Source organism: Excalfactoria chinensis, chromosome 7, assembly GCF_039878825.1.
Source record: "Excalfactoria chinensis isolate bCotChi1 chromosome 7, bCotChi1.hap2, whole genome shotgun sequence".
Lineage (NCBI taxonomy): Eukaryota > Metazoa > Chordata > Aves > Galliformes > Phasianidae > Excalfactoria > Excalfactoria chinensis.
Genome location: NC_092831.1, coordinates 27,930,771 through 27,944,280, shown reverse-complemented (window position 1 = coordinate 27,944,280; position 13,510 = coordinate 27,930,771). Strand labels below are relative to the sequence as shown.

The 13,510-nt window shown below is 41.0% G+C and overlaps 1 protein-coding gene across 13 annotated transcripts in view; it reads left to right on the top strand.

The window, feature by feature from the left end:
• Positions 1-13,510, top strand: part of UNC80 (unc-80 homolog, NALCN channel complex subunit) — a 122,770-nt gene that overhangs the window by 35,456 nt on the left and 73,804 nt on the right. For 7 of the 13 annotated variants that reach the window (XM_072341474.1, XM_072341476.1, XM_072341478.1 and 4 more), the window contains exons 17-22: positions 196-362; positions 1,057-1,158; positions 2,410-2,624; positions 3,137-3,243; positions 4,565-4,724; positions 10,109-10,281. In XM_072341474.1, coding sequence (XP_072197575.1) covers positions 196-362; positions 1,057-1,158; positions 2,410-2,624; positions 3,137-3,243; positions 4,565-4,724; positions 10,109-10,281 — 924 coding nt within the window. The remainder of the gene's footprint in view (positions 1-195; positions 363-1,056; positions 1,159-2,409; positions 2,625-3,136; positions 3,244-4,564; positions 4,725-10,108; positions 10,282-13,510) is intronic. The other 6 variants (XM_072341485.1, XM_072341484.1, XM_072341480.1 and 3 more) reach the window with 3 other exon arrangements.

Below are 13,510 nucleotides of genomic sequence, written 5' to 3'. Positions count from 1 at the left end.
TTCCAAGTGCTTCAAGTGGCAGCTTTTCCAGCTTTTGATCTCAGCTGGAAAACACAAACCTTGTCCATTAAGAGTAGATCAGACAACAATCAGAGGAAGTAAAGTTCTCCTGAAGGACCTTAGAAACTATTGATTCTCACTGCTTCTTTACAACCTACAGACTGATCTTTCTCTTCGTGATATCTTGCTACCCAGGGCTTGTACTGTGATATCCGTCAGCTTGTTCAGTTTATCAAGGAGGCTCATGGGAATGTCTTTCGGAGAGTGGCACTCAGTGCCCTCTTAGACAGCGCTGAAAAGTTAATACCAGGAAAAAAGCCAGAGGAAACGGAGCAAGAGCTGAAATCTTCTGGCAGCAAAAGGTTGGTGTCTGGAAAGAAACAGGTGAACGACTGGTTTGAATATGGCTATATGAGTGTATGCACTGAATACAAATGAAGAAAGTTCAAGGGCTTGTGTATTCTGTTTTCACAGTCTATGCTAGTTCCTGGTGTACTGAATTGCACTGTGGTGGCAGCCTCCTTTAAAATTTAATGAACTGAAACAATCATAGATTTTGCAGCAAAGGATGTTAACCCTTTCCTATGGGAGTCTAAAGAAAATGGAACAATGGAAACACTAGAAGAGGAAAGGCTAAAAGAAGTAAAAGAGCATGGTGCAAGTCCCACAGAGCTGTGTGGTTATATTTTTTAATGTATGTCACGTCCTGTGGGAGACTAGTGTTGTTTATCTGAGAGGTAAACCTTGGTATGCAAAACAAATCCCTGAACAAATATAATCCTGACATGCTTCTTTATCAAAAAGCAGCATGCTCTGAGGCTTGCTGGGAAGAAGGATTAAGAAGGTTGAAAATCTCCTAAAAACCTTAGCTATTCTCAGAGCTGTTGCCTTTTTCAAGTGATATATAGAGAGAGTCATTGAGTTAGTAAATTGAGAGTGCATCTCAAAAACTGTTTGATTGTTCAGCAGCGCTGATTTCTTTGTCATGTAGCAATGTGATGAGCATGAGATAAGCCATCCGTTCGTAGTATTTGATGATTTACATTGTTTATATAGATCTGAGATGGGAAGTGTCATCATTGACAAAAGTCAGGCATCAGCTGCACCCGATGAATGTCGCAGTTACATTTCAAGCCGCCCAATGCAAACTCCAGAACAGTAAGTGAATACTATTTCGTTATGTTATTGCTGGCAGCTTCTGTCTGGGTTTAGTACAAACTGGGAGAGGACATCCAAGGACATCCATCCCTGGATGGTGCAACAAATGTGTTGGAGGTCTTATGACCTGCTGGTTACATCAAGGTAATGCCTATTTTCAGTGCTTCCAACTGAAATCAGCTTGATTTTCATGGGCAACCACCAGAGATTGTTTAAAGACACCACAGTAACTTGTCAATATCACTCACTGTCATAGCCTTGAAGATGGCAGAAAGTCCTCTGAGCTGTCATCAGCTATTCATGATGCTTTGTTTATGTTTCTAGGGGGAGGCTCCATTTATTTTCAAATTCTAAGTTGTTGCTAAGAGACATTACTCCTTTTCTGCCCCCCAAGAACTCATCTTGGCCCCATAGTCTTCTAAAACTGTTGCATTTCCCTTAACAGTAGAGGCGCTCTACCAGTTTCTTTAATGAGTGAACCAACATGCTGTTAAGCATTGCACGTTTGAAGCTTCCATTACTTAAGGATTTCATTAAGTTTTGTGAATGGCTACTGGTCTCCTGAGTTACTTTGGACAAGTCATGTAACTTGTCTGGGCCTTGAATTCCTATCTGTCTTGCTAAAGTGTTTTGAGGTGTGCAAATGCCAAAGCTCTATACATTTCTTGTGCGTTAACTAAGCCTGCAGAGTCTCTCTTTTGCTGAGACTGCAAGGATAACAGGAAGCCTTTGATTCCTATGCAGAACTGAAGCAAGCTGTTCTACTCCAGGCAACTGCCACAGCTATAAAAGATTGCAAGAGTATAGCAAAATATGCTGTTCCCGTTGCAGTAAGTTACTAATAACTGAGATTCCAGCAGGTTCACAAATGGCTATCATGATGTCCTAAAGCTGTTCCAGTACACGTGCTTGTAGAAAGCACCAGTGTAGTCTTACCAATGCAAGTCATTTTGACCTATACAAGATGATGTGCTGTTTTCACTTGTGCAAACAGAAAATTGAAAGGACCCATTCTGTGGGCAAACTCTTCAGAGTGAAGAAGATACTTATTTTGTACCTTGAGCAATATTGTATATGCTCAATTTGATTATGTCACACTGAGAAGAGTATGTTTGGAATTGAAAATGTAGCAAGAAAGGTCAGTGTGGGGCTGCTGGAGGAGGCCACATCGCCCTGAGCATCCAGATTTCACTGAAGTTCAGTTCATGTTTTTCATCTTTTTTTTTCTTGTTCTTTTTTCCTTTTTTCCAGTGATGAACAAAACCAAGGTGCTGTTCTGGGACGCAAGGACTTCTGGCGAAAGATGTTCAAATCACAGAGTGCAGCAAGCGATACCAGTAGTCAGTCTGAGCAGGACACATCTGAATGCACCACTGCTCACTCTGGAACCACTACAGACAGACGCTCCCGTTCCCGTTCTCGACGAATCTCCCTTCGAAAGAAACTCAAACTCCCCATAGGTAAATGTATGTCTGTTCTTATTCTATATACGTACTGCATGTGTAGAGAAACACAGATATATCTTCTAGAAAACATATTTTACAGTAGTTCCTTCTTGTGTATGTTTACTTGATGTTCTCTGTATTGAAGCTGGGAGATGCTGCTTTCTCCATTTCATAGGTAGGAAACAAAGGCAAAGGGAACAGTAAGCAATTTACCAAAGGTAACAATATCTGTGGAAAAATAGATCTCTAAAGTAGCAGGCTAACGCCTCAATTTCTCAAGCATTCTTCCTCTCTGTCAAAGAGAAATATCCAAATAGCATTTTGATAGATAAAGCATGCATCATTTACAAGTCTGAAGACCTGGCCTTGCATGGTAGTTAATGCACTTAACATGTCATGGTTGCTTTCTCCTTACCTCCTGTTTTACCATACCCTGGCACAACCATTTCAGACAAGTATGATGTGATTGCTTATAAATAGGTTCTACTTGGAAGCTTTTTCAGAACTGTTCTGAATAGCTTAATCTGCAACAGGGAACTGGCTGAAGCGCTCTTCCCTGTCTGGCCTGGCCGATGGGGTGGAAGATCTCCTGGATATCAGCTCTGTTGATCGTCTGTCTTTCATCAGACAGAGTTCCAAGGTAAGTGCTTTGACTCCATTTCAGAGACCGTACAAGGACAGGATCTGACTTGTTTTACCTGCCCAAGGAAATGCTGTACTCAACGTAGGCGTTGCAGGCCAATGTGACTGACTATTAACACAAATCTAGAGAGTAAATCACATGGCAGTTTGATACTGGACTTCTGCAGAGTAAGGCAGTCTAACTTCTTTATGTCAGTCCACTTCTTAGAGTAAATCATAGATATTTGTGCCAGGTACCAGGAGTCCTCAGAGTGAGGACCAGGAGAAAGCTGTTTGTCCTGGTAGTAGGTGTTGCAGCACTTGCTGATCCCTGAAAGCAAGTCTTTTACTTCTTTTCCCCATTCTTTACTCTTTCCTGTTCTTCAGTCCTTGCATGGTGGGAAAACTTAGCTCCTACCTAATAACGTGTGTATTTGATCTTCTACCAGCCAATTACTTGCTTCCCTCTGTGAAACAGCTTGGTGATGCTGCTCTATTTGCAATTCCATCTATGTTGCAGGATTTCTAAATCTTGTCTGTCTTTAAGTGCTGATGTGTTGCCTTCTGCAGCAATTGCAGCGTGTTGTATCCTCTAGCTCCATAATAGGCTTTTTATAGAAAATAGCAGCTTTTTCTCCTACCTTTAAATAAAGATGGGGTAGACAGGAGACAAGCTATACTTGTGCACCAGTGGTATCTTTCTATTGTGATGTATTGTCTAGTTTGTCCTGTGCTGTGTAATACTGGAAAAGCAGTGAGGACCATCTTTAATGGAGCACCGTCAGTATTTGGTGAAGAGTGTTTTTTGAGAACCGTGCATGCTGTTGTTTGGTAGGTGTAACTGAAACAGGAACAAAGTGCAGAATGCTACTTGGTAGGAAAAAGGGTGTGAGGTGTTAGGACCTTGTCAGAGAGAATGCTGGAGCCTGGTTCTCTGCACAAGGGGCATGTTAGTGGTGGCTGTGGTATGTGAGTGGCTGCATGCAGACTCCCTTCTAGGATGTGAAGATGACTAGGTAAAAACCTCTGCTGTACTTGTCTGCCTGTCCTTGCTAGTGGAGAAAGAATAGCAGATCCTGTAAATACCCATAAGGTTTAACTGATAGCCACATTTCTCTATGCTTCCTTTGTGCCTTTACAGCCTGTTGTGACAGACAGATCATTTAAGCAGAAAGATTAAAAGATTTAGTACTTCAGCATGTATAAGTCTCTGCAGACCCACTTGTGTTGCTATGGTGATTCACTGTGCCACAGCACTTTCCTAGATGCTTTCTGTCTAAGCAAGGAAGATAGAGAGGGGTAGCATGGCACAACCTAACCTGCCCTTTGTCTTTGCACAGGTGAAGTTTACCAGTGCAGTGAAGCTGTCAGAAGGAGGGGGGCCAGGAGGTGGCCTGGACAATGGGCGAGATGAAGAGGAGAATTTCTTCAAGCGTCTTGGTAAATGGCGCACCTGCCGAAGACACCCATCCAAGCTTCATCACACAGAAGAAAAAGATGGTTAGAAATCAGGGTTCTCGTCTCCTTTTTTTCTTTCTTTTTCTTTTCTTTTTAAATCTCCTTCTGTATTTCATCCCTTTCCCTTTTTTCTTCTTTCTCCATAGTTTCTGTATCCATTCTAGCCTTCTCCAACTTTTTAGTCTTTGTAACCGTTTTCTTTCCCTTCCTTCTTTCTTTGTTTTGATTTAGAAAATCCTCTAGCAAAGTCGATTTATTTTTTTTTTTTCTAGACTATCCAAATAAATTATGCAAATACAATATTTGGGCTTTGAAAATCAAATTGAATTTGAACAACAGACTTGAAAAATTAATGCTTGCTTCAAAGCACCGATTCAGTTTGAAATTAGGTTTGTAAATCTTTCATTGCCTAAGATGACAATGGGTATTCCATCAGTTGTTTTGTTGTTGTTTTTTTTTCCCTCCAATTTGTGACCATTTGACAGTTTTAGCAAAGATCAGCACTGATGAAATGGAAAACCCTGCGCAAATCTTGTTAAAATTACCTCTTTTCTTCTGTGTTTGCATGTCTAATGTCTGCATACCATTCGTTAGGGATGCTGTCCCTTTTTCATAGCACACAAAGTAATGACAACACTACTTTTCCACAAAAGCATACTTAATTGCAATGCATCTTAAAATCAGCAGTGTTTGAAAAGTGCCTTTATGAATACTACAGTGTCCTGATATGTTCTGTTTTCAGATGTCATGCAGTCATTCACTTGCTCGTGTCCTCAGCTCAGAACTCATCTTTGTTGTTCAGGAAGATAACAGTCTTGAAGTTTTACTGTTGTATTTTGAAACAAGGCAAAAACAAACAGAAAAGAAAACCACCACAAAGCCCAACTCCCAAAAACACGTAAAAAGGAGTGGCTTTCTTGTTTAGCCACCATTTCTGTGCTTATTACAGTATGATCCGTTATCTGACATTATGGTTTTCATTTTCTGACATTGCCCTCTGGCACTGTGTTGTTTTATACCATCACCTGTCCCAGACATGCAATGTAATGCATGTAGGCCATTGTTTAGGCAAGTGATACTAGCAAAGGATGGGTACATCTCACAAGTGTAGGTTGATCATCATTCTGCTGTGGTAGAAGCACAGTCAGCTGTCTCCCAAGTTAAAAATATTACTCCTCTAAGAGTTTCCCTCAGCCCAGCAGCTTGTGTGGTTTTAGCTGAAGCTGAAAATCCCCACAATAGAGGAAATTGCATCTGCTACATTGCACTGAAGTAGGTGTGGAATGCTTCAACTATTTTAAGTCCCAGCTCTTTCTGGGAGCTAGTAACTGAGGGGCGGTAAGATCTTTAGACTGCTATAGCTGTTTCTGCATTGCTCATGTTGTTATGTGCTTCATACTTTCTTGCAGGAAACATTTTCTTTTTGTCTTAATAATGCTGAGTTTTTGTCACTGTTAGTTTGCTTTTGTCTAGGGTGCCTGTATTGTTGATTCAGTCTCACAGTTTTAGTCTTGGCCCTATGAGCAGTGAATAACCTTGCTTTGTATGTGTGGCACAACTTAGGCCTGTATAAAACTCACATGACATGTTAGTTCTGGGCTTTGTGAACTTTTTAACACTGAAGTCCATACTGCAGCCTTCTGTATGTAACATCAGAGTTGGTCTGATTAATGACAAGAACTTGAGGCTTTGGATATACCTCTGAGAGGAGTTAAGTGATATGTTTGGTTTTGATATGTAAGTGCCTTAGAAATGCGATAATATAGGTGATACAATGGGTTAAAAACAGAGACCATTACATGTGAGGATGAGAAACAGGCAAATGGTCTAATGATGTTGATAAGGAGAGTTGTCTGATCGCTAACTGAGGCAAAGGAAGGGTGTTTAAAGCTATGCAGCAAAATCAATCATAGAATCATAGAATGACCATGGTTGGAAAAGACCTAAAAGGTGATCCAGTCCAACCATTCACCTATTACCAATAGCTCCCACTAAACAATGTCCCTCAACACAACATCCAGTCTTTCCTTGAACACCCCCAGGGTCTGTGACTCCACCACCTTGCTGGGCAGTCCATTCCAGTGCCTGACTACCCTTTTTGAGAAGTAATGCTTCCTAATGTCCAGCTTGAATCTCCCCTGCCATAGCTTGAAACCATTCTCTCTGGTTCTGTCACTATTGACACAAAAGGCCGACCCCCAGCTCACTACAACCTCCCTTCAGGAAGTTATAGAGAGCAATGAGGTCTCCCCTGAGCCTCCTCTTCTCCAAGCTGAACATTCCCAGCTCCTTCAGCCGCTCCTCATATGGCCTGTGCTCCAGACCCCTCACCAGCTTTGTTGCCCTCCTCTGAACACATTCCAGGGCCTCAATGTCTTTCTTGCAGTGAGGGGCCCAAAACTGGACGCAGTACTCGAGGTGCGGCCTCACCAGTGCTGAGTACAGGGGAACAATCACCTCTCTGCTCCTGCTGGCAACACTGTTTCGGATGCAAGCCAGGATGCCATTGGTCTTCTTGGCCACCTGGGCACACTATCGGCTCATGTTCCAAATGTGACAGTTAAGGGAATTATCATCACTGTGTCCACACGGGTATCTAGTATACAAAGAAAGCCACACAAGCAATAATAATAGTTTAGTTGTATGCGCCTGCATGTACTCATATGTGCGTATTGAAATTCATGTGAGGACTTTTCGGGATTGGAGAACTTAGGACAGTAGAACAGGCTCATACAGAGGGCTTTCAAGTTTGCAATGCTTCTGTATCTTCTGTAAGAGTGTCCAAGTTTTGTGTGTATACTGAGAACAGAAGCCTGTTGAGGTAGCTGGGTGTGCTATTCAATCCTTTAAGTTTACACACAGAGACATTTTTTTGGGATGTAATTCTACGTTTCCACTCCTGTCATTCATGGTGCTGTACCATTACAGTGCTTATGCTTTTCCTCTTTATTTCCTCTTTTTTTCTTTTCCTCTTTTTTTCCTTTTTATGTTTTTGGGCTTTTTATCATAGTAGAAAAAATTAAAGAAAAAACCCCAAAAGTATACATACATTAGAGTAAATAGGTATATATATGTCTTTTATAGATAGATATTTCTATCTATCTATGTATCTATATATAGAGAGAAAGTGAGGTAATAAAACATAGAATAGTTTGCCGCACCTTTTATAAACTGTCATTGTGATATATCATGTAGACCACTGGAAATTTTTGTCTATGTTGGATATGTGTGTATGCATATCTGTGTGTGTGTATATTTGTATGTGTGCATGTGTATACATATATACAAGCAAATATATACACATTCATGCATCACAATTGTTTTGTTTTAAAGATGTTTTCACCTTTTCAAAGAACACAGCATATATACAGAAGTGAGTTACAATATGTTTAAATTGAGAGGCTTTATGATCCTTCAGGCTCTTAATGAAGACATTTTGGTGACTACAGAGGGATTGTGTGGGCTTTCATGGCAGAACATATGGCAGCATATGGTAAGGCTCCAAAGGGTGAAAGCAAGGGGACAAAGCAATTCTCCTGGGTGGGTTCATGGACATCCAGCATCCCTACTACAGTAGGAAATGGTTTCTGTTCACTGGGTGAGGTTTCTGTGAGGCCAAATCACACTAACCCTTTGTAAGCTGGAGGCAGTCACCCTGCTGATAGCAAGTCAACTCAAGGATTGATGTAAAGGATAACCATCAGCTGCCTCTGAAGGATTCTGTTGCAAAGCTTCAACAAATTCAAGACTGGGGCTGCAAAGGACTGCAAAGGGCTGTAGCCATCGAGTCTAGGTAGTGCCTCAGGCAGACTTTTCTGTATCTGAAGTTCATGTTTCTGTTCTTTATCTCATTTGGGCACTCCCTTAACAGGTCCCTACATGGAGAAAATTCTTTGTACCTGAGATGAGTTAGTGTTAAAACAGCCAGAGCAGGAGGGCTCAGACAGGACGTTGCAGGCTGTAAGGAAACAGGAGGAGCTGAGAGAAAAGAGTATTTGTGCCTACTCATTTATGTAAGCGTTCTGCTGGTTCTTTCTACTTCTTTGTTTCTCTTTGTTACTTCTTGAAATGTTTTCCAACATGCGAACATTTTGTATGCTTTTAAGTTACGTGCACCTTCAGAGGGAAGAGAAAAGGTACAGATACCTTAAATAAGTTTCTTGACATTTAGCATACTACTGTTTTCATAGGAGGAAAAAAAAAAAGAGAGAAGATCCACATAGCCTTTTGTTGTTGTTGTTGTGACTATTTGTAGTGTGTAAATGCTTTCTAGGAAATGTTGGGAATTTCAGATCTCAAAGAGATTTTCAGTTTTCAACCATTCTTTCCTGGAGAGGAAGTCCCAAAGTGCTGTAGGGCCATTTTGCCAAGTCTTCCAAGTCTACTTTTGAAACTAATCTTGAATCCTCCATGCAGCGTTTTGTTCTTCAGTGCTTTATCCTTCAGTATTCTGTAACCTTTTGTACCTCGTGTAAACAGAGGGAGTATTATGGATAAAAACAGAAAGACCCAGAAGCTGTCTGTTCTTGTTTTGGCCAGCCACGTTGGCCTCAAAACCTCTTTCTTCATTTTCTGTGTCTTTCCATGACTGTCTGAAATCTAGGTAGAGACTACGTAATGATCTTGTGCATTAGGAAGCACTGATTACAACTTGCAGTGGGATTTGTCCATTTATCATGTGATCTCAGTATGTATTTTAAAATAGTGTTTGGAAGAAGCTCTAGTGAGATTCCTAACTCCATTTTCAAAATGAATTTTTATAAGGGAATCTTCCAACCCAAAGAATGCAAGGCACTTCAAGGGAGCAAAGCTGGTATGATTTAAGATACTTAGAAACTGAATCCGATCTCAGTTTAGGTGTTCTGGTCATTACAGTAGATGTGCACCTAAAAATTAGACAGTATGTGATTCCCATATGGAATCTTCACAGTGTTTGCTACTGATTTTTGTGTTCTACTACATGATCTAATATTGTTTAATATATGGGGAATAAGATTTACGTATGCTCCACTTTTAAGTTAGAAGCTAATAGTTAAGTGAGGTAGGAGAGAATTCAAGAATAAGAGGCAGTAAGAGTGATCCTTGGTATTAAAGAGCTGGGGACAAAGAGTCATGTTCTTCTTCACCTATGCTGGAGTAGGTCTGGGTCTTCCACCCTGAGTAGGCTGGTATTGTTTAGAGGAGACATCAGACTGTCCGTGACCAGAATTTGGTTTGCTGTATGCCTGTTTCACAGAAGTCACAAATGTTCTAAAAATGCTCGTATTATCTTCAAGATAGCGCATCAAGGTGAGGAAGGGATTTAGTCTAAAACTGGACTCATCAGGATTTTTACACCACTTTTTTTTTTATTTTATCGGTGAGAGAGTCTGTTGCCTTCTCCCTGCCCTTCCCTGCAATCCCCTCTGTATTCTTTATCTTTTTAGGTTGCCATAGCTTTGACGATCACATGACCTCCAACCAAGAAGGAGGAAAATCCAAGAACGTTGTGAACCTGGGAGCAATCCGCCAAGGGATGAAGCGCTTTCAGTTTCTCCTGAACTGCTGTGAACCAGGCACTATCCCCGATGCCTCCATCTTAGCAGCTGCCCTAGATCTTGTAAGTTGTTCATGGGTGTATTTTACCTGCTGAGTGAGAGAGCGTGTGCTTACATGATGGTCTGCTGTCTTTCACTAATGTTGGTAATGCTACTGCAGAAAGCAGGTAAAGCATTATAGGAATGTCAACTGGTGGTGCTTGTATTAGCTGAAGTTTTAGCACCTGTGACTGGATAAATGTGCAGAGAAATTGGATCTCTTTTTTATTAGGTGACTCCCCACCACTCGATTATTGCCAGCACAAAGCTTTTGTTGTCAGACTTAAGTTTTGCTCACAGCTGTTTTGCGTCTGTTCCTAGTGTCAGTACTTACCTTCAGAATAAGGACTGGGGACTGGTTAACTACCTGGGGAGGCACAGATATCACTCAGGAGTTCTGGTAGAGCTGTAAATACATTAGGTAATACTAAACCCTCAGCACAGCCTGCCACTGGGAAAAACTTCAGATGTCAGTGTGCACGCCTTTAAATGTAGATACTGCTAATTTATAGATTTAAGTCACAGTAGTGACTCAATTCAGTCCCTTGCTCCTGACACAACTGAGTGTCTCTATCTCCTGCCTTCCTTTCCTTGCAGCTGCTGTTTATATTGACAGTCTCTTTGATTTTTAAAGCAGTGGCTGTCAGCCTGTGCTACATGGGCCAGTGGGACTCTGTGTTCCCATTGAGAAGATTTGATGTAGGCAGCAAAGAAAAGCCTTCCAGTGTTTCTAACTTCTCTGCATAGTGTTCCTCTACTTCTTTGTCTGGATGTTCACAAACTGAGAAGGGTTGAAAGCCACTGCTCTCTGAGCATCCACATCCTCCCCATCCCTTTGTCTTCCTATTTCTCACCTGTTTATAGTGTTGTTGCTGTTTCTACTCATATTGAGTTTTTTGCTCCCTGCTGGGGGTGCCAGACCTTTGGACTCTCCCATATTCTGCTTATGCTGTGTCCTGAGCTGTGCTGCCTTGTCTGCTCTATAGTCCTCGGGGTAATATACTCTGTGCACCACCCGTTTACATCCTTAGGTTGCAGATGCAAGCAGATTTGCACTAATACCAGCCAAGAGTCACTGTTGCTAACCAGGACTCAGCTTTTCTAGTGTTCATTTTCTAGCTGAGAGATGTTTTCTTCACTAGTTGTCCACACCCTCTTTTGGGGTTTGTTGGTCCTCCGCTTGAAAGCCATGAAAAGAGTTGCTGACAGTGCAACCTGCTTTATAGTCTGGCAGTCAGGGTTGCAGTGAGCTTGGAAGGTGAGAAGGGGGTAGTCACTCCTGCTGTGTGTACAGCACAAATCCATTCCTCAATGCTGTCAGACCACTGCTGAACAGACAAGGAAGAGTCACCACTGTCTAGTATGTCAATAAAATCCTTCTGGGGATGCAGTATTTGTGAGCTTATAAATTGGTCTGTAAAGCATAGATTTGGCAGTTACGTCCTGACGATATCATAAATACACATGCTGAAGTCACAGACAGGCTTGTTCTCTGCCAGTGTATGAAGTAAATTAAAAATTACTAGTACAGGTAACTACCTGAAGATGTTTGTTCTGACTTCCTGCAATTTCAGTCTTTTTCCTTTCCTGCAGATGGCTTTGGTGAGGGCCAGTAGTGTAAGTTAAGTGTCTGGTCAGAGCAAGTAGCAGAGGGGCAGACTTGTTCAAGTCTGGCTATGAATTCTAGCCTGTATGATGTGTTTGTTTCAGTCCACAGTGACTCATTTAAAGTTAGTAGAATAAGACACTGCAGTGAATAAAGTCCTGTTGATTTCACTATGACCTCTAAAAATAACTGTTTTATGTTAACAGATATCTATTATATTGCATTTGTTATACATATAAATGCATTCATATAAAGTTTCTGTGGACTTGATATTATTCTTAAGCAAGGTCAGTAGCATGGGTATATCTTAATTCATTTCTGGGTGAGATCATCAGGCATTTGGTTCTGTATTTCTATATTTGCTATCAATCTATAACAGTATAATGAAGGCAGAACTGTAACACAGCATCTGCTATGAAAAGTACTTACCAAGAATATTTAAAAACTCGGGATATGTGGCTTTTCTTGCTATTGTGGCTAGAACCGTGATGGTAGAGAAGCAATGCTATAGCTGCCTGGCTCTGCTTTTCTTTCTTGAATTTCTGTGTGATCTCAGCAAGGGTGTAACTTGACACACAAGTAAGGAGCTTTTTATATATGTGAGTCTGTAATTCTGCAACCCAGTAGCTGGGAGCCAGATAAGCTGCCTTGAATAAACTGTCCCTTTAGAAGATAGCACACAGTGCTACGTGCCATAAGGCAGAAATATGTAACACCTATTGGAATGCATATAAACCTGCTCCTTCATTTGTGGTCTTAATCAAATCCCAGCCTGTCATTTCAGCGGCCACAATTTCATCTTTTTCTCTACTTTTTCGTATTGCATATTTTCTTTGCACTGTGTGAGGAGCTGTACACAGTGGTGTCATTTTGGAGTAGCTACGGATGTGAGTGAGAGCCTACACTTCTGGGATCAGAATTTCTAGATGGACTAGATTTCTAGGCTAGATTTCTAGTCTGCAGCTAAAGATGATGGAAGCTTTGTTCAAATTACACAGTTGGGATACTACTTACAAGTACCTACTGAGCTGCCATTTTGTCTACAAAATGGAAGTTAACAAGTCGCATGCATTGGGGCTTTCAAAAGCTGACATCTGCTGTCATATCGGTGTGTTTCGTAATGACAGTGTTCTGCTTTGGAAAATTCCCATATTTTATTTCAGTGGAGCACACCCAGCAGAAAACATTTTGTTTTCCTCAAGCTTTTGAAGTAATAGTTGGAATCAGGTTTGAAGCAAACTGGAAGCTGCTTATGTCATTTTATCCAGCCCAGTTGCTATGGCGACCTTAAAAAAAAAGTTAAAGGCAGACTGCTTTTAGTTTTAGTTGTTTTGTGAACTTTTTCAGCATGCTTTTCAATGCAGATTTGCAGCAAAAATGTTCAATCTTCTACAGACTTAAAGATCTTTAGTTAGCCTGGATGTTTACACAGATTTGCCACAGCAATTCCAGACATAAGAGCAGTGAAACAGAGGCTGCATCCTTATGGGAGGTACTGATTTATTTGTACTTAAAGCTAAGGGTTTGCTTAGGATTAGAAACCATGTAGTTAATGTATTTTCCCAGGAGATCCACTCAGGCTTGACAGACTGTTATAAAACTGCACGCAATGTATGTCTTTGCAACTGTTAATGACACTTGATAAT